Raw genomic sequence first — 20,810 nt, 5'->3', positions numbered from 1 at the left:
GTAACAGCAGATTTGCACTTTGATCATGCTAAGTTGGGGGTCAGGTCACTCTCTAGTCTTTTGATTATTATTTTTGAACATGTCTTCTACATGTATAACTTCATTTTCCAAAGAAGTGTTTTTAGATCTATTAACTATTAACTTAAAGTTACTTCTGTGATGCTGAACCATATCTGATCACTGCTGTCACATGGGACAATATACCTGAGTTGTGTTTAAAATATCAGACATCTTGATGAGATAAAATTTAGTGCAATAAAGTCAAATTACTGTGAAGATTATGTTCACTTTGTCTCTACAGGTTGTAATGGCACTGCTGAAATACTGGCCAAAGACTCACAGTCCAAAAGAAGTCATGTTTCTAAATGAACTAGAAGAAATTTTAGATGTTATTGAACCATCTGAATTTGTAAAAGTTATGGAGCCTCTTTTCAGACAGCTAGCCAAATGTGTGTCCAGTCCACACTTCCAGGTCCGTACATACTGAGTGTACTCTAATATGAGCATTTTTATAAAGCAGACTTGTTAATGGTAGTACCTACTATTATTCAATGGGTTGTATTTGTTGCCCAAAAGAAGTATTCAATTCTGTGTTAAATTCTGGGGATCCAGATGTTAGCTTTATTGTTTCTTTTCTAGAGGGTGGTATGTGCCTTCATATTGGGTGATTCACTTCAGTGTTATGCTTAACTTAAAAGCTCACTGTTTTCAGAAGTACATAAACCCTTCCAGTGCATAGTGTTTGCATTTCACTGCTTGTAATAGAGTTCTACAAATACTCTTTCTTTGGGAAAACATTTCTTTGCTTGAACTTCAGAGTTCATAGGTTATAGTTTGAATCATGTCCCTATCAAGGAAAAAGCAATTTTTCTGTAGCATTTTCCATAAGCTCCATGGCTCCATTTGCACTAGAAAAATCAAAATCTAATCTTACCTTTCCCTTATTTCTGTCAAATGTTTCAATTATTTGCTCTTTATAAGAGGTTGTCTGAAGTTTTCCTTTTTTCATGTCATCTTAGGTTGCAGAGCGAGCATTATACTACTGGAATAATGAATATATTATGAGTTTAATTAGTGATAACGCAGCAAAAATTTTACCCATCATGTTTCCATCCTTGTACCGGAATTCAAAGACACATTGGAACAAGTAAGAAACACTTGTAAAAATAAAATTCTGCTACTTCACTTATGTCTAGTTTTAGGCTTAGAAGTGGTTCAGATATTTGAGTTGCTAGCTTTAAGTATGTTGAGCTGTTTATGACATTCACGTTGCTGAATAAGGAGACTACTGTTGTCAAAATTTTTAGGAAATATTAAGAACTAAGGAAGATAGGTTTTCCTTTTTTTCATTAAACAAGAAACAGTGTTTTTAGTGCATGTCATCCATGATGTATTTTTATTAATATGAAGCAAATTTGGCATGAATCTGTAGTTCAGATACTTCTAAAGTATTTCTGTGATTTCTGATCTCTAACATCTTTGCTGTTTTGCATTTCTTCTGCATTCTAATGGAATATATTGTAGATCAAGTCAGTATTTCCTTCCCTCCTCCTCCCCCCCACACTGTTTATTATTTTCTCTTCTTTCTCCATTGACTATTTTCACTTTTCCCCCCCCACAACAACATAGTACTTACGCATGAAAACAGTCCTGGTCAGCTCCTTTCTGCAGCTGTTCCATTGTAAAGTGCCTCTTTGTTTGAGCTATTGTGCAACTGCTGGGATGATGAAAGTATCACAGTCTAGTGCTGGCCATGAATTGAGGGCTGCTGATGGGTTGGCCAAGAATGAGAAATCAGTGTGCCACTAAACACAGGAAAAGAAATGGAAAATAAAGAGATGTTAAAGTAATTGGTTACTGTCACTGGATGTAAGCAATAACAAATAATGTACTCATTAATAAAACTCTGATTCAGTGATGCAATTGTACACAGTAAATGTGGATCACTCTTGGCTGGTTTTTGGGGCTTTCAAGGCCTTGCATTCATTTTACTCTGAGCAGAAGCCATGCTACCCAGTACAGCTGCACTCTTACTTGTAGCTCACATGTATGATACAAAGTAATCATTGAATGGATTGCTTTTTGGATTTAATTATCAACAGTAGATTACAGATTGGAACTGTAAATTACTCTGTAAAAGTGCTTCATAAAGCAGATTACTTTTGTTTATTTTTTGTGATGTTTTCCACTTTTCTAATGCTTTTCTAGAGTGTGTGGCATAATTGCATTGAAGTGGGTGCTTGTTGCTGTGTGACAGTTCTTTAAATGAATGGTGTCTTTTCCATGCTCCTTTTAATCATTAATGTTGGAGTGTTTTCCTTGAATTTGTCAGCTGCCAGTAAGTTACTTAAATCAAGATCTTTAATGTCATCTTGCATTTTTTCTAATAACCCTAGTCTGATTGGTGTCAGCTACTAAATTTCAAAACTGATCCTGTATTAATACATCTACTATTAAAAATGAAGTTCAAACACCAAAAGTGATGAGTAGTACTGTAGAGAAAGAAAGCTGCATTCAAAGTTGGTAATTTTAGTACTTGTGTTAGCCCTTTTGAGGGTAAACTGAAACTGCCACTAACTAGTTTTGTTTCCACTTATTCTGAAATGATGTAATTTTCCAGTTATGTAGGCCATTGGCTACTGTTGACCAGAAAAAAATAGATTTCAAAGCTTAAAGTACTCTGAGTTTCAACCAGAAGTTTTACTTATAGGACAATACATGGCTTGATATACAATGCTCTGAAACTCTTCATGGAGATGAACCAAAAACTGTTCGATGACTGCACACAGCAATTTAAAGCAGAAAAACTGAAGTAAGTTTTCATGTCAGTGTGTCTGTCTGTTCTTGAATAATTTGTTCAGAGTGCTTTATCTCTGAAAAACTACTGTGTCTTTAGCGGGGAAGTTGCCCATTCGATTACAGTACAACAGTCTCAAAATCGACTTGGTGAAACTTATTATAGATGAACTGAAAAATCTCCTCAACAGTAGGATGCCTTATGTAGTCTTAGACCTAATACTGCTGGGGGTCACAATCTTCCTAAAAATAAATTTTTTGAGAGGGTACTCATGGAGCCCAGTGTAAGAGAGTTTAATTCAAGAGTTTAGTTTACATCCTGTGTTTATTTTAGCATGCTTTATTTACCCAGTGTTATTTTCTTTCATGTTGTCACTCAGTTCTTCCCAAAACACTTTTCCAATATTTTAAAGCATTGCGTTGTGTCTCAGCATATGCGAATGTTTTTCTAAAAACTACCCAAAATAAAGCTGTTAGTCTATTGTAATACAGGGCATTTGTACACTAACTGCCAGAAGACTCCTGCTGAGTTTAGTATATTCTTGCATAAGCCAGTGAACAGAGCAGGGATTTAGAACCTAGAATTTTTCTGGTTTATGCTCCCAAATGCAGCTTTTATGATCATAGTCACTTATCTTCTGTTCCTCCATTTCCAATTTTGTTAGACATAGTTTTTTGAATATTCAGTATATTATAAAGCCTACTAAAGTGAGATTGAGAAGTTAAAAGTATTAATGGTTTCACTCTCGCCTTAGGGGTTGGGGAGTATAGTTAGAAAGTGGGTACTGAAAATACCTGAATTTGAATTCTATTTTTAATTTCAAAGTGAACAGGGATTCCTTCAAGTAGTGGCTCAAATTACACACCCATTTTAAACCAATATACTGGAAGTAGTACAAATTCTTAATGGGGATTGATTTGTCCAAGTTTTGAAGTTCCTTATTACAATTTAGGTAGAATTGAGCTTGTATCTAAGTTGTGTGTGTGCGTGTTTATAGATAATGAAACGTGAACATCTGCTTTTTTAAAAAAGGCTATGTAAGTCTCTCTTCCCTCAAAGCAAATAAGTAGAATCCTTTTTAAATGTGAAAGCAAACTTTTCTTCTCTGGTTTTCTGGACCTCTTCTGAGTGGCGTTTTGGGTGTGAACTAAGGCAGGCAGAGTGCTGAGTGGTGTAGTAACAAAACCAAAAAAAATCCCCTACCACACAAGAACTTAATTGGGGGGGGGGGGGGGCTAAAGAGTTCTTCCCCTTAGTTGAACTTAATTGAGACTTGAGGGCAAATTTTGTATGTGCTTGAATATAACTGCTTTTTTTGTCCAATTGGTTGGTTTTTTTTTACATTTGGATCATCTGCTCTATGATTGAAGCCTGAGAGCATTTTCAGCACTCTTAAGCTCAAAGCCCTTTTAAACTCTACCAGCTTTCAAAGACAGGTGTTCATTCTAGTCTCTGCAGTAAGTTGTTTATCTGTAAGAAAGAAAGAGTTAAAAACAACCCCCTACATTTTACCATTTTAAACTACGTTAGGCAGAAGGAAACAAACCTTTCCTGCTTTAATGAGGAGAAAAAAAAAAGGCATCTCATGTCATCCCTCTTGGCTTGGGACTCCCTTGGATAAATGTGTCTTTGTTGGGTACTTCTCTGTTAAATTCAGGATGTCTCTGGACCTTTTCCTTTAAACTATTACCTTAAGCCATTGGGCTGACAGACAGTAAGAATCTCTGCCCTTTTTTATGATGAGATACTAGTTTCTTATGTTTCAATATAGAATTCAAATATTACAAAGTTGAAACACAAACACTTTCAACATAGATCAAGAATTCTGTTTTCATTTTAAGTCTTTTAATGTACAGTTATTAATCATAGAATCATAGAATAGTTATGGTTGGAAAGGACCTTAAGATCATCTAGTTCCAACCCCCTGCCATGGGCAGGGACACCTCACACTGAACCATGTCGCCCAAGGCTCTGTCCAACCTGGCCTTGCACACTGCCAGGGATGGAGCATTCACAACAACCTTGGGCAACCCATTCCAGTGCCTCACCACCCTCACAGTAAAGAACTTCTTCCTTATATCTAACCTAAACTTCCACTGTTTAAGTTTGAAGCCATTCCCCCTTGTCCTGTCACTACAGTCCTTAATGAAGAGTCCCTCCCCAGCATCCTTGTAGGCCCCCTTAAGCAACAAACTGGCTGATACCAGCTTATTTTTTTATGAGAATTTTTTTTTCCTTTGCGATCATGGGGCATTGATATGATGCCAATTATCCTGTCAACAGGAAGTGGTATTTTGGGCAGTAAGCTAAAAGAGGCATAGCCAAATAATTTATTCTCTTGACTTCCAGTGAATTTCTTCATGCCTAAGAAAGTATCCAAGTTGTGATACAAAATTCACCAAGCTGCTTTTGCTATTTTTGCTTCTAATTTTTTTTTTTTCCCCTAGAGAGAAGCTAAAATTGAAGGAACGGGAAGAAGCATGGGTTAAAATAGAAAATCTAGCCAAATCAAATCCCCAGGTATTTAGAAAAGATTAACATGTTCATGTTCAAATACCTTAGTTTTGTTAAATATCAGTGGGGAAAACAGGTCCTACTGATCATGGAAATAAAGCAATTTCACCAATTGTATTATGAAAATATATACAATAAAAGTACTTTTAAAATTTGTAACTTTCGCTTGTGCAAGTAATTGTTTTTTAAAAAAGGTTTCTGAGAAGTATGATATGAAGTACTTTTTCCTTTTCTTAGGAGATTATTGTATACAGGAGTATAGAGGAGATACTGTATTGCGGTTTGAAAAGTTATTGTGCAAAATTAAGGAAAGCAGAGATGCCATAATTGGTTTCTCTTGAAAAGCTGTTTTGCAAACAATATATTACAAAAGAGATCTTTCTGCAAACTGTGAGTTATGACTGGTCAGTTTTCCTCTGCGTCTAATGGATTAAAGTAATAATGTTCATTCTTGTCTGCTGCATTTGTTCTCCTAACTTGCATTGGGCTGGTCTTCTGGTGAACCTGCACCTCAGGTTCTTACCCAAAGGAAAATTTGCTTTTCCTTTTAGTAAGTAACCTACATTACTTGATGTGACTGAAATTTTGATACAGAAACAAAGATAGACTATCCATTATATTTTGAGATTATGGGAGAGGGGGATGGTTTGGCTTGCGTGGTTTTGGTTATATTTTTGGTTGGGGATTTTTCCCCTATTTGCTTGGAGAATGCTGCCAGTTTTCCTTTATCTCTGTCATATTGATTATTTCTATGGGCAAAAAGACCCCAAGCATTTCACTTACTTGGCAGCCAGAATTTTACTTTACCGCAGCAAGAACTTTACTGTACTGTATCTTTACATGATCTAGTTGAGTTTCAAGAGGTGGAAGAGGGAGTAATAATACTCTTTATACAGAAGTGGGACACTTTATGATCTCAGCGTTATTTTAAAACAGAGTATAGTGTCATCTTTTTTCTAAGAAGGCAGAATTTCATAAATGTATTTTTTTTCTCAGGGGACAGTTTCTAAACTGCTGAAATAAAATTTGTTAAACAAAATGTCAGCTGACAACAGATGAGCTAAGTTAATCAAAAAAGATTCATATGAAAGTAGCACTTGACTTTCAGTGATAAAACATTCTGTTAATCAGATAAGCCATATGAAAGCCTTGCTTGAACAGTACTTGATATGTGTGGTCATTTGCTGTTGCAAATGACGAACTATTGCATGTCTGGCTAAATAAGGGGATTGACTTGCAATAGAAAATTAGTTTCTTCCCAAGTAATTTTTTGTAACTACATTTTCTGAAACTCATTAACACAACCTGTGTACAAGTATGGTCTGCATAGTGTGCTTGAGGAGCATTTTAAAAAAATAAAAATTATTAAATAAATACTTTACAAAAAAAAATAATTTGAACATGAAGTGCTCCAGCGAATTGACATAAGGTTATAAATGCTTTTAGCACTCTATATAATGGCTTTTTAAGGGTTTTGTGAATTGTTGTAATTTTTTTCCTGGAATTTCTGTTAAATTTTTAATATGTCTAATTACCGACAATTGCTGTTCAGAGCTGTTCCTGACTCTGCTTGACACAAGAATGCATTTTAAGATTTTTAGATCATTGTAATTGGATTCATTAAATCCTTGCTATCATTTTTTCTATTTTCTCACCTGCATTGTTATTGCTACACTCAGATACTAGCATATTATGAGGAAAAAATGGATGAAAAATTGTGTGTGTGTTTCTAAATTAGTTTTGATTTCAAGGCCACATACACTTCATCTGAGTTAAAATACCATTTAAATTACTGAGTTTGCTGTACAGTAAGCTTACATGCAAGAGGCTGTTTCTCAAGACAGAAAAGTTCAATATTCTGTTTTGAAATTACCATAAACTTATATTAACCATATTTGGTGTTTTAACAGTGTGTTTTCTCTTCCAACATGGAACTGCACCAGAAAGTAATATCATTGTGTTTGGGTTGCTACACTGTTCACCAATCACTAGACAATGTATTGATAAGGTTTCAGATAAATGTTTGCCAAAATAGACATTCAATACTGGCAAAATCTGAATATTTTAAAATTCAACCTCAGATAATCAAACATAATTTGTGTGTGTGTGTGTGTGTGTGTTCTGACTATATTTTTCAACAGGATGTTTCTGCCAAGTGAAAGTATTGGAGTTCCATTTTAAAATTTATTGCTTGGTGCCTGGAAGCATAAGATATTGAAGCTAATCTCAAATAGCTAATCATATCGTTCAAATGCTGAAATACACTCTTACTATTTAGGTGTTACTACTAAGAATGATTATTTTAACACTTTGCATTTTATTAGTACCCAATATATAGTGACACAAGTTTGCTGAACAGTCCTGTTGCAATGGAAACAGATGGGCCTTTAATTGAAGATTTGCAGACGCTGAAAAAGACAGTGAAAGAAGAGGCTTGTCAGGTAAAGCCATGTGAAGATAACAAAGTACTCTAAATTATGATTTTATTTTTTTTTTCCAAATGACTGTTAACCATAGCCATAAATCTAGGTTCTATTTACAGCACCATAACCATTTATCCTACAGTAATAAAGTTCCTTAGAGCTGCTACTTCTAAGTGGTACCATCCAGCCAGGAATACAGTGTTATTTCTAATGCCTGTGAACTGCTGTATGGTCTCTTTTTTGACATTTCTTCTACAGAAATTTTCATTTTCTTTTCACTTCGAAATAACGTTTTGTGTCATGATGGGAACAATGATTTTGCTTTAAGGATAGTTAAAAATAAAACTGAACTCTACCACATCATAGTCTGTTCTCTTCCCTATGTAAGGCTGGGTTTTTTTGTAGGAAAATGTATAAAGTATGTATAAATGTTTATAGTCAGATTCCCGTGATGACATTTCTGTTTTTTGTTCAGAGCCGCCTTAGAGGCTAAAGCTACTATGTTTTGAAAAATATGTAAAGTATGCATTTGTCTTGTCCACTCAATGGGTCATTTTCCTCAGTCCACCATCTGTCATGTTCCATTACCTACTAGTGTCCTTGGACTCTCAAGGTCATTCCAGTCTTCTCATCTTTAGCTAAGGCTTAGTAATCTTCAGGTATTTTTAATTTCACTTCAGTTAAATAGAACTAGAATGCTGACATTCAAACTAGAGATTTAAACCTGGAGCTGACAGAAAACGGAGAGGTGCCGGGAAGCATTGCAGTATCACCAAGATGTCTGGTAGCAGTATCAGTAATACGAATATCTCTAAATCCAGCAAAGTTTTAAGGCCAGAGAAATGAGCTGGACGTAGAAAAACTGATTGAGATCAAAGATAATTTGAACCAACATATCAAACAAATTTAATAAAAATAAGCATATGGTCAACCTAACTTCCTAAGTTACTTTCTTAAAAGTCCAGTGTCATTGTCCTGCAAGATTATTTATTATTTGTACTGTGGGATTTTGAATGAAAGTTGACATCAAAAGAAATACCAGAATGCATCCAAGACATGTTCAGTGATTGCTGTTTTTTGAACACTTGTCTCTGGAGTGGAACCCCTATGCATTACATGTAATTCTTGGTGGCTGAATTACATGCCTGTTGAGAGCAGTGAATGAGGGTAGCATTCCCCTTAATGGGAATGCTGTTAGAGCTAGTCAGTGAGGAGTACTGGGCTTAATATATTTCTAAAGCTCTGCCTTTTTTCGGACCTTGGATAGCTTAGGTAGGCCCCACGTGATGTGGAGAGGGTCCTCCTTTCACATCTCCAGAGCCTAGAACCAGTTCTAGTGGAGGAGAGTGTGTACAAGATTATTGAAAAAAAACAAGTACTGCTTAATCTTAGAGTTGTGTTAAGGGTAATGTCCATCTTTTACTATGCTATTTCCTAGGCCCTAATGATTTTCTCAAGATATAGGAGACCTGGCTTCGCTTTCTGTCCTGGCCAGAGGGAATGAAGGCTTGTACCTGCTACGTCTGAGTGCTCTAAGATTAGTTCTAGAAGAAAATCAGCCAAAGTGTGATATACTAGTAGTTGGGACAAACAGTTAAGAACAAACCAGTCCCAGCTGCTAAAGTGTTTGGGGATTTGGGTCATTGTTATGCAATACAAAATGTGCAAAGAGTAATGGCAGCCCAGACTAAACCAGAGGGCTCTACCTAGGTCTTGACTTCTTTTCTACAAAGAATTCAACTTCCAGAGCTATGATGTTGGGCCTATATACACCTTCATTGGTAGTGTTTCAGATGGAAAATGTATGCATCACAATCCTAATGGATGAGCTTGATTTGATTAAGTCTGGATCACAAAGAAAGAAAAGGATTGATCAAGGATTAGGGTATTGCAGAAAGCAAGCAAGCTGGCATACTTGCATCAGTCTTTGAGAGAACACTGGAAAGACAGTTATGTACCCCTGGCTAAGTACCATTAGAAACTATGCTAAAACAAGAAGTACTGCAGTTATCAGTGGGGAGGAGCAAGTCAAAATGACAGCTTAGTTTATTTTTTAAATAAAACTTCAGAAGTGAGGAGTTGTGTAAAGATCAATACAGTTTCAGTGAAAGTAAGGTTTATGCCAGAGGTCAGCAATGTAGCAGAATACTGAAGAGGTGATGGAATGACTGAGAAAAACACACCAGGATTATTTTTTTTCTGTACCAGACTGTGTCAGGGTTTTTAGGGTATACTCTGCTACAATAAAATTTGACCACCACGACTTACTTTTTGAACATGCTAGTAAATCAATGGCTAAGTAAAAGCCATTCAGTTTTTATAAGGACTTTTTAATAGAAGAAGATGAATAAACATCATTGGTCTGCTGTGAGGCATCCCTGCCTATGGCAGGAAGGTTGGAACTAGATGATCTTTAGATCCTTTCCAAGCCTAACTATTCTATGATTCTACGATCTAAAGGCAAATCAGGGTGAGACACGGGAGGTATATAAAGACACCATTACATAGTTTAAAGATACTTTGATAGCAGTACTGTCTGGCTTTGAGAGAGCATCAGTAAAATAATAGAGCAGAAGCTTAAATTTTCAGATATGTGAATAGTGCAAGTAACTAGAAGCATGGGAAAAAAATCATTTATCTTAAATGTAGAGACAAAATGAAAAATAAATGAGAAGATAATTTTATTTTTCAAAATGTTATCAAGTGATAATCATGGTAGTAATGCCAAGATTGCTAATAGCTTAGAATTTCTTACTTGTTTGTAATACTGCTTCTCAGTAAAAAAATAGGTTCAGGACTTGAAACTGGGTAAAGAGGAGAAGGTATAAATTTTTTCTCATGTGGTTTTTTTTTATTTTTATTTTACTTTAATTTTCCTATAAATGAGCCTACTGATGTGCAAAAAATACTTTAACTGTTTATTAATTAATATTTTTGGCCAACTTTTTTATATTTTTATTTCAGGCACAGAAAGATCAGAAAAAAGATCGTCCTCTTGTGCGACGCAAGTCAGAACTGCCTCAGGATATTTATACCATGAAAGCCTTGGAATCACATTGCAGAGCTGATGAATTAATATCACATGATGGGCATTAAACTATTACAGTGAAATATTATTTTGGAGGAAAAGTTGGGTTTTTTCTGGACTCAGTTCTACAGTAGAACTTACTTTTTTGTGCCATACCAATCAGTTACACACAAAGTCAAAGCTTTCTTCAACCCAGTTCTGTAGGCAATAATAGAGTATGCAGCTCAAGATTAGTAGTTCAAACAATGGTAAATTACCCAATTCCACATGCAGAATATTGGGTTGACTGTAATCAAGTGGACGCAATTTCCTGGAGGTGGTGTTATAGCACCAGCTAGCTGATATCATGCAGTTTTTATAGTAATATTTGAGAAAAGCATTCTATGAACTCTTTCCATCTAAGTGAATGACCAATAGTTGGTACTAATGATAAATGTGTGTTTTCAAAAAGTAAAATTATTTCAAATTTAAGTATTAAACTTTTTCTAGGATTTCTCAACTTTACAGTTGTTTCCACATTGTTACTGTCTCGCAATATACCAGCAGTTTTGAAAATACACAGTTATTCTTTCGTACTATAAAACATGGCTTACAAACTGGTAACTTTCATGACAATCCTCAATCATCATTCCTTTCTAAGAATTCTGTACATTTATTTCTCATTTACTTAGGATAAAGATAGATAGCTATATATACCATGTCCTAATACTTTATGTATATTTAAAGCCATATTTTCCAGTCTTTAGTGTATATTACAGCACCAGTATTCAAGATATGAACTGGTAGAAGAATTTTTCCTAAAATTAAGATTTGTTTACTATGACTGGGAAAAGACTGAATATAAAATTTCATTTTAAGTTTTTTCAAGTCAATAAAATACTCCTTCACTGTTTTCTCCCTTATCTGAGCTTTTAATACTCAGCGTTTTTCTTGGGCTCTAGGAGTTCAATATTCTGTGGCAGATACTATGCGTGATTTCAGTTGCATCAGTTTTTATCTGAAAGACGAACATAACCTTTCAGGAAACACAACATCACAAGCTTATTAAATAAGAAAAAGAACAGACCCTTGAATTCCATTTTGCTTCTTTTCAAATGAGTCTAAGAGCTGAGGAGATAGTGACCATAATTTTACAGTGAAAATATTTTTTGTTGTTGTTGTAAAGAGCACATGTGCTGCAAATACACCTCACAAGTGAACTGAAAATGCATCTGAGTTGCTGATGATCTTCAAATGCTGCTATATATTCCACAAGATTACTTGCATGTAATGAGCTTTTTGTTGTAGATGGGAAAGCACGGGAGGAAAATCTCTAAAAAATATAGTGCTTTGTCTTCAATATTTGATTTCTCTCAGGGTGGCCAGTATTTTGACTTACTTATCCTGCTTACAAGCTGTTTGAAATGTGTTCTGCTATTCTAAATGGGTGATTAGTTTCTTTTGTCTCTGGCAGTAACATGATATAACTTAATGTTTAATGTCTTGATGCATAAAGAGATAAAAACGCAGCTTCTTTAAAAACAGTTTTGTTTTACTTTTTAAGGAAGTATAATGTCTCCTGCATCCATTTAAAAAAAAAAAAAATGCGCAAAGCAGACATTCGTAGTAACCTTGTGCATATGTAGTGCCTGCTGTTTGTTGGTTGCATTTAACATTCAAATTCCGATATTTGTCATGTTGTCTATTGGAAGACAATTGAGGGTGGTAAATATTGGCTTACAACAACTAAATTTAAAGACCAGCCCAACCTTTAAGTGGAACGTCCACTGTGTCTAAAAACATTTCCTGTAAAACTTGAAAAAGAGTATGCTTTACCATTAGGATAAACTATATTAAACCAGTTTAAAGATGCCTTCTCCTTTTGAGGGAAAAAGGGTGCTTTTTTAATTGTGTAAAGCAATGTCAGTGTATTTTGATATACCATTGTTTGAACTTCCATCTTTAGCTGGTAGATTATCAGTTACCTTTGATTTTGGGTGTTCAGTATGTTTGTGCAAGAGGTTGCTGAAAGGAATTATGTTACCCAGAGGGGTAAAAAAAAAAAATGTATATCAATGTTTGATTGATTGTGTGATGCTCAACGTATAAGAACATCTTTCACTGTCTAGATTTTATTTTTGTTCTTTATTGAAGATAAACACTCACCAAAAAGGGAACTATTGTGGTATTTTTAAGAGCTTAAATTTCATCATGAAGTCATATTTGAAGTTTTGGGCTACTGAAATTTGCTTAGACGATATTCCAAAATCTATCACCACTAGTGGGTTAGCATGTTTATTATCAATATTTATAAAATTCTAATAATCCTGTACAAAACCATTCTAAAACTAAAACATCCAAAAAAAAAAGAAAAATTAAAGTAGAATTTTGGTGATTGTTGTTCTTCATAAAGGTCTGTCTGACACCTTCCCCAGTTTTCCAAAATTACACCTGTACATCAGGAATGTCAAAAGTAATATTACAAGTGTCTTTTTAGTGTGGCTTTAGTATGGCTTCATTTTAATATTGTACATACATTGTACCTTGTTTTATGGTAATAAGTAATAAAAATGTAGACTTCATATTTTGTACAGAATCGTCCTATGTACAGAATAAAAAGTTCCTAGAAACAGCAAAAATAGGTAAGTGGCACAATTATTTTTCATTAGACAGTATCTGTAACATTATGCATTAGTGGAATGTTAAGTTCAAATGTACCTACATTTTTTAACATTTTGTAATTCAATTTTTTGTTCTGGCATTGTTTCTGAAGAACTTCATACACCTGCCATTTAATATGCTTTTATCTAATTTTAGAACTTATAAAAAAAATGGTGTATTATATGGACAAATAAAGAACATGTGAATTTTACTTGTTCATCATGAAGCTAAATTTAGCACAGGGTGCTTGGGGATGTGTAGATTATAATTGTTTGGAGAATCAGCTGTACAAATTAAGATAATAGCATACATTTCACCTGCAAAAAAGGTTTATTGTAAGGCAATTCGTAAAAAAAAAAAGGGAATAATGGATATTCGGTAGAAAAAGCAGATACATCTTTTGGAACAACTATCAGGACTGAAAGAAATTTTCTGAAGCTCCAGTCTACAAATATGAAAGATGCACCTTTCATACCACAGTGGTTTTCCCTGTAACTTCTATATTAACAGGCTGCAAGCAAAGTAACCATAAATTCAGGGATTATAATGTGGTAGGTGGTATGTGGTCAAGGTGACTGAAGGAAAAAACCTTCAGTCTGCAATAGGAATTGTCTTCCCTCTGGAATCCATAGAAGTTTAATAGAGCTAACGCAATAACATAAAGCTGACTTACAATAAGTGGTGCGGTTGGGGGAAGGTTCTAAGTGTGGTGGGATCAGTATCTGACTACTGCCTTGCTACAAATGTTAAGATTTGAGTTATCAAGCCATTGCATACTGAAAAACAGTTTTTTGCATGAGCTCAGAAGTAAACTCATTGCATGCATTCCCAAGCTTAATCATGAATCAAGAACTAGATACTGAAACAACTGAGAATTCAGTCATTCAGTTTACAAAATTAAGGTCAAATGCCTTTCATAATGTTTTAAAATACAGTAGTGACTTCCCCACACCCCACCCCCCCCATATAAATACCTTCTTGAGTTGCAGGCATGTTCAGGAACTGAACTGTAATCTTTTCTCTCCAAGGGAATTAAGCTCAGGAGCTTTGACAAGCAACCTCTTTAGGTATTGCTTGCTTTGGCTTTTTAGAGATGGAAGGGAAGGTGCTAGTGTAGCACTAGTATGCTTGTGTGTAGAGGTTTCTGGTTTCCTTATGGAAACTATTTTAGTACCTTACAAGTGTACTTACAGGAGATAGCTACAATTCTGGGTTATCTTAGGTATTGTTCTAGATCGCATTAGGGGCCACCCACCTAAAAGTGGAGCATTTCTGCACCCTGGATCTTGTCCTTACTGTGAGCAGTGATTGTGGAGACTCTGACTGCATATAGCTAATTAAGAAATGCCATTCTAATTACCATATCACTGTCTCCCTGGATTATAGTTTATATGATGAGACTTGGCTTGAGCTGTCTCTACTTTATGAAATAAAACTTTGATGTAGTTAAAAAGTTTTTGTATGACAAATTTCTCAACGGAGAATTTACTGTGGAGCTACATTTTTCCTTCCTCGTGTAACTGAAGAGCAGCATGACTTCAGCTGTCTTTCTCTGAACCCAGTCATATCAGGACTGCATTCATTCCTGCACAAGCAGAGGACTGCACACAAAGCATGAAGTCTCATAAGCATCAACCCTATGGTGTTGAAGGGAGAGGGCTTCCACTGTTTCGCTGCAAGGGGGGAGAAGAGTATTCACATAATTGCCTCAAGCTATTTTAGGCACTTCTGTAATGGAGAAGACCACACTAAGGGTTCATGCTGCATGAAGGGCTTGCCATTGTTTTCCTAGTACTCTGGAGTTAGAGATGTAAGAGGATTAGAGATGGAAAAGCAAGTGATTTGCTCTGATTGTTGTTCAGGGATTTGCTTTGGTTTTTGTCTCTAATACTACCAAATCATTATTAAATATAGGGAAAACATGATTTTTTTCTGAAGTTTCTTCCCTGACTTAGGCAAAATATTTTCTTTCTATATATTTTATATGGCCTTTGCCAGGAACAAATCTTCTCTGTCTTGACAAGTCCTAGGTCTTATTCTGATTCTCTGAAATACTTCTTTTTAATTAAACTAGAGATGAAATGTGTCGTATTGGCAATCCTGCCTTTTGGATGGCTGACTTAAATGGCTTCTCACATACCTGTAGAAGGGCCAGGTCCTTTGTGTATCCAAGAAAAGGCCATTCATAATTAACTAGGCGTAGATCAAGGCAAATGATTTTTCACCCATATTGAGAAAGGTAAAGCCTTTTCTTTCTGTAGAGAGAACATATGTTCTTTAGCTGAACATAAGAACTTGTGCAAAAAGCTAGTTTATCTTGTCTTTGCTTTGATTAACTTAATTTACAAGATCTTCCTGCTCCCTTTGGCACAGCAGACGAGGCTGGAGTGATGAAAAGGAATACCAAGTGCCTTACCTACACTGGCTTGTAGTTGCAAGTAGCCCAGCACTTAAATATCAGAATCCTAGACTTGTTCTTTATATGATAAAGTGTTGCCACACATGGAGTATTTTTAAAATCTACAGTAGTATGAGAGTTGTTGGGATTTTTTTGACCCTACTTTCTCTGCAAATTGGCAGTAATGCATATATATAATTACTTGCATTCTTACTTCCTGTCTCTGTCCTGCTTTCTTGTCCTCAATTCCTTACTTATTCATATTTTTTCCTGGCAGCAGTTTTACAGTTTTACAGTTGATTCTTGCTTTGTAAGCTACAAAAATTTTGCAATGTTTTGGTGCAGCTGATGACAGCTGTTTTTAGAAGAATAAGCATGCTAGCACTTGGAACCATAGCTAGAACTAACCTCTGAAGAGATGTTATTACACTTTAGACCTAGGTTTCTTAAGAGAATTATCAGCACCCTTTTATTGAAGATCCTGGAGGCCAGCATGTTAATTTAACCTGCGAGTTTTGGATGTTCAGCCTGCACTGACAGTTACTACATGGATATAAGAAGCAGGTAATCCCTACCCCATTGGAAGACAGCAGGACCAGATATGGGGTAGTCTTTCTGGAATTCAGACAGCCTGGCAAAGTTAACTCTCTTTCTCATATGAAATATAATCCTAAAACATGACCTGCATGTAGAAGACTGATCAGTGTGAGCAAACTAGACTGGAAAATTGAAGTAGATGAGTGTTGTATTAAACACTGTCTCAGTAACTATGTTCTGCAAATAGAATATTTAGATTAATACATATTGTCTTCCAGTATTTTTCTTCAAAAAAAAGAAAAATTACCTTTCTAATAGGAGGGTTTTGGGAGGGGAGGAAATTAAATGGTTTTGATCAGTTTTCAGTTAATGACCTCTGCCAGTTCTGTTGCTGAACAGATTATTTTCCTTCCAGACAAGGTTTGAGATTTCTATTACTTAAGAAATCAGTGGGTTTTTCGAAGTTAATCTGGAGTTCTGAACCCCTTAGGAGCCTTATGTGAGCATAGGCACACTTTTTTCCTGGTAGAAACACAGGAACCAGGGCATGTGGCTGGGCTTTCTGGATTCCTTGTAAACATACAATATACAGCTGGGCATACCCACTTTTTAACGCTGAGTCAACACTTGTGTAGTGGTTCAGGCCCGCATTTCCCTCGTCAGGCAGGATGTCCCATCCCAGCTTCCTTACTTTTTGTGCAGTACATTGAACAGACCCTAGGCCTGAGGGTCTCTGCATTTGCCTGTGTATCCACCTGAGGAAATGTGTGTGGCATTCAGAGGTCGTTTTATATGGTTGGTTTGCTTGGTGTTCTCTTCTAGGTGTCATCCCCTTCTCTACTTGTGTATGAACAAAAACGTGAGTTTTCAGTCTGTGGGTCATCAACAGTGATTTTTGGAAGGCAGTGGGATTGCTCTGGAATTGCTGCCACCTTCCCCCTCCCAGGCACATTCAAATACCACCCAGGACCAAGGGAGAGATGGGACTAGTTTGGACGAGGAGGAGCAGGATTGTCCATCCTGGTGGCAGTGAGCTAAACTCACCTAGTTCCTTATATCAAACATATACAGTGGGATGTCGCAGCTGTAAAAGAGCTTTAACGGTTTTTTAAAATGAGATTGAGGGAAAAGTCCCCTTTTCACTGGGGTGCTTTCAATGCCCCTGTGTTCTCTGTGGGATATCTTTTGGGATTCGAAAGTATGGGATTAATGATTTGAGTGCTGGGTTCATTAAACTGTATATAGTATGGCTGTTGTAGAGCTGGGTAGAGGGTTGCTCTTTACGGGAGAGAAGCCAGCCTCCTCCCCTGTTATGGCTTCTGGGTTTGATTTTCACATTATATAAACAGTTTGGACAAATGAGCCCTGGGGCTGCTTTATATTCCCGGTAAGGGGCCGGCAGTAGCAGAACACATCTCCCTCGGGCGGTGCTGCCAAGGATGCTGGAAGCGGCGGGCGGGCGGCTCGTCCTTTCCGCCGCGCTTCTCTTCCGCAAGAAGCTACTCGAACACAGCTCTTGCCAACAGGGGCTGTGCCGGGGGCGGCACCGGCGCCGGCCGGGGGAGGCGTGGCGGGCTGCCTTTCCCAGGCTCCCCGGCGGCGGGGCGTTGCTTGCCGCACCGCGGGCGGGCGGAGCGTGGCGCGCCTGCCGGTGTTCGTGTCTCAGCATGTCCGACTCCGGCGGCGGTGGGGGCGGCGGCCCCGGCGGCGAGGAAGGCGGCATGGAGGTGTCGGGCTCGGCGGTGCAGAATGTGGCCGACGTGTCGGTGCTGCAGAAGCACCTGCGCAAGCTGGTGCCGCTGCTGCTGGAGGACGGCGGCGAAGCCCCAGCGGTGCTGGAGGCGGCGCTGGAGGAGAAGGGCGCCTTGGAGCATATGCGCAAGTTCCTCTCCGACCCGCAGGTCCACACCGTGCTGGTGGAGCGCTCCACCCTCAAAGGTGAGGCGAGAGCCGGGCGGATACCGCGCTCTCAAAATGGCGGCGTCTGTTTTGAGCCGCCGCCCTGCCGCCGGGCGGGAGGGACGCGGGGGCTGCGGGGGTCCCCGCCTCAAGCACGGGCCTGGTGCGGGAGGCGCCGACCTGCGGCGCGGCGGGGACGGCCCAGAGAGCCGGGGCGAGGCGCTGCCGCCGCACCTCGCGCGAAGGCCGGCATCGGCGGGCGGGGCCCGCGCTGGCACCCCCTGCCGCGCCCGGCCTCGCCCGTTCTTTGTTCTCTGGGACTGGGGCTGATGCTGCTCGAGGCAGATGCGCGGCGGGGCTGTGGGCGCAGGTGCTTTGTGTGCTGCGGCTGTAGCCCGTCCTGCTGCTATAGCCACCGAAAGTGCTTCGTCAGTGGGCTGTAGGCGCTTCTCGCTGCGGCCTCCTTGCTGCTGGGGAGCTGACCTCCTCCTGGGCAAGGGAGGCAGCCGGTCTGAAACAGAGCAACGAAAACAAACCAACCCTGGAGAAATAAAACCAAAGCAAACACCACCACCCCCCCCCCAAAAAAAAATCAAAACAAAGTCAGCTCTGCCTGTAAAAAGCATTATTCCGTGGTAAATTAGCAAGACTCCGGTCCATATCCGGATGTAGCCCTTGCAGTGCCTTTGTTTAGTTAGCAAAGCCTAGTGGCCATGGTGCTTGTAAACGGGTCTTGGAAACCTCATCAAATGGTGCATTAAATACTATAGCTAAGTTGACACTCTTGAATTGAAGAACATCTTTGTTATTTACACGCAGCTGTCACTGAGTCTCACTTATTTTGAAAATGACTTTTTATTGTCAAGAAATCAATTGCTAAATAGGCACTTAAATTGTCACAGAATCCAGCCTAATGGACAATAATAGACTAAAACAAGGCTTCGTTAATAACACAGACTTTTACTACTAAACAAGACTTACGATTTGTATGTGGCTACTTGTCTGCCAGTTTGAGCTTGCAAAATTTTAATGCTGAACTTCTGGATTTCTGCTGCTGTTGTGCTGTTGGTTCAGTCCCGGTAGATTTATATCAAATCTTAATGTAGTCACACTTCATAATTATTTAACATGTCAGCAGCCGCAGTGTAATATACTGGACATAGGCCCTGCAGTTGCTGCACACTGATGGAAGCAGGAAGAAGGTTCTTCCTTCCTTGTCTATTCACTATGAATCCAAAATGTTGCTTAAAATATCCTGTCTTTATTTATCTTAGGCCTATTTCTACTGATTATTCTCCTTCCCCTTCAAAGTTTGAGATTTCTTTTTCAGCAAGGATAACAGTAGAATTTTCTAGAGGGGGGAAAAAAGAACAACAGTTATTATGAATTTGTGGCACAGTGTTTACCAAGATTTAAGGAAAATCCATTGGATGTTAATATGCTATGCAGATGATTTCTGAATCTCTCGTCTGGCTCATGAGGTTGATTATCCTTAGTTTGGGTTGGAAGTAATGAAAGGTAGTAATGATCAGTTAGCTCTAGGCCTGTCGCGTAGGTATTGTTATATATGTGTGTTTAAAAAATAAATTGAGACACTTAGGTGTTTCAGAAGCTAAATACTAATTTCCTGTGGGTAGGAGGCATTCCATCGATGTCTTCTGGTTTAAGAGCAGTTATTTAGGGAGAGTGGATTTTGTGATTCACAGCCAGTCTTCACACTTAACAGATTCAGAACCTCTAGCAGCATATGATCTTATTTTCTCTGAACTATTAAAAGCAATATTATTACTGAAACTTTTGTGTGAATTAGATAGTACTAAGTAAATTATTGATTACAAATACAATAAAACAAAAGCCATATTTCTGAGTAATGAAAACTGCTGTGTGGCATCACGACCTACATAGCCTGCCACCAGCTTCCATAGAGGTTCCTGTGGTGTCTAGTGCAGTGTTCTGTGTTCAGGCTTCTGGTGTTCAGGATCAAAAATGTGACACCCTAGGGGTGTATCTCCCATGAATGGCCAAATGAAATCAAAGCAGGACAAGAGTCCACTGTAATGCGTCAAGTCAGAGCATATCCCCCAACAGGGAGTAACCTTCTGCACCGAAATGACTGCATTGCAGCACAACTGCCTGCATTCCCAGGGATTACATCATCTGTGGTACATTGGCTCTGGTAATGCCCGAGTACTTCCCATGGCTTTGGTTTCTGTTTTGTCAGGAGGTTTTTTTGTTCAGAGACTTAATTTCCAAATCACTTTCAAAGACAAGGTCAGAAAATACAAAGCAACCTTTAAAAGAAAAAAGCAGCTGCTTTTTTCTACTACTCTGAAATGTAGTCATTATGGCAGCATACCTCTGCAAATAAATGTACATTCTGTATTGCAGAAGATTTCCCTCTTGGAATGTGAGTTATAATTTGCTTGTTGTAATGTTTTATCATTTTTTTATAGCAACTTTTGAAAGCTAATAGAGTTTCGTTGAAAAACAATGAACCCACTCTGAATCTGAGGGACATTGGAAAGCTGATTTTAACTTAATTTAGATAAATTGATGTAGAAATTAAAGGTTAGA

At 37.9% G+C, this 20,810-nt stretch overlaps 2 protein-coding genes across 8 annotated transcripts in view; both read left to right on the top strand.

Moving 5' to 3' along the window:
• Positions 1–13,613, top strand: part of PPP2R5C (protein phosphatase 2 regulatory subunit B'gamma) — an 81,503-nt gene extending 67,890 nt beyond the window's left edge. For 5 of the 6 annotated variants that reach the window (XM_030481199.1, XM_030481201.1, XM_030481200.1 and 2 more), the window contains 6 exons: positions 302–472; positions 1,020–1,147; positions 2,711–2,812; positions 5,245–5,317; positions 7,636–7,752; positions 10,699–13,613. In XM_030481199.1, the coding sequence (XP_030337059.1) occupies positions 302–472; positions 1,020–1,147; positions 2,711–2,812; positions 5,245–5,317; positions 7,636–7,752; positions 10,699–10,830 (723 nt within the window). In that variant the 3' untranslated portion in view covers positions 10,831–13,613. Of the gene's footprint in view, positions 1–301; positions 473–1,019; positions 1,148–2,710; positions 2,813–5,244; positions 5,318–5,548; positions 5,688–7,635; positions 7,753–10,698 lie in introns of those variants that run through there. The other variant, XM_030481202.1, reaches the window with a different exon arrangement.
• A 4,315-nt stretch (positions 13,614–17,928) lies between these two features.
• DYNC1H1 (dynein cytoplasmic 1 heavy chain 1) overlaps positions 17,929–20,810 on the top strand; it is a 45,318-nt gene continuing 42,436 nt past the window's right edge. For both annotated transcript variants that reach the window (XR_004389904.1, XM_030485049.1), the window contains exon 1: positions 17,929–18,275. Coding sequence is in view for 1 of the 2 variants with exons in the window: in XM_030485049.1 (XP_030340909.1) it covers positions 18,005–18,275 (271 nt within the window). In the remaining variant the exon portion in view is untranslated. The remainder of the gene's footprint in view (positions 18,276–20,810) is intronic.

Source organism: Strigops habroptila, chromosome 4 (genome assembly GCF_004027225.2).
Source record: "Strigops habroptila isolate Jane chromosome 4, bStrHab1.2.pri, whole genome shotgun sequence".
Taxonomy (NCBI): Eukaryota; Metazoa; Chordata; class Aves; order Psittaciformes; family Psittacidae; genus Strigops; species Strigops habroptila.
This window is presented reverse-complemented; position numbering and strand designations above follow the sequence as displayed.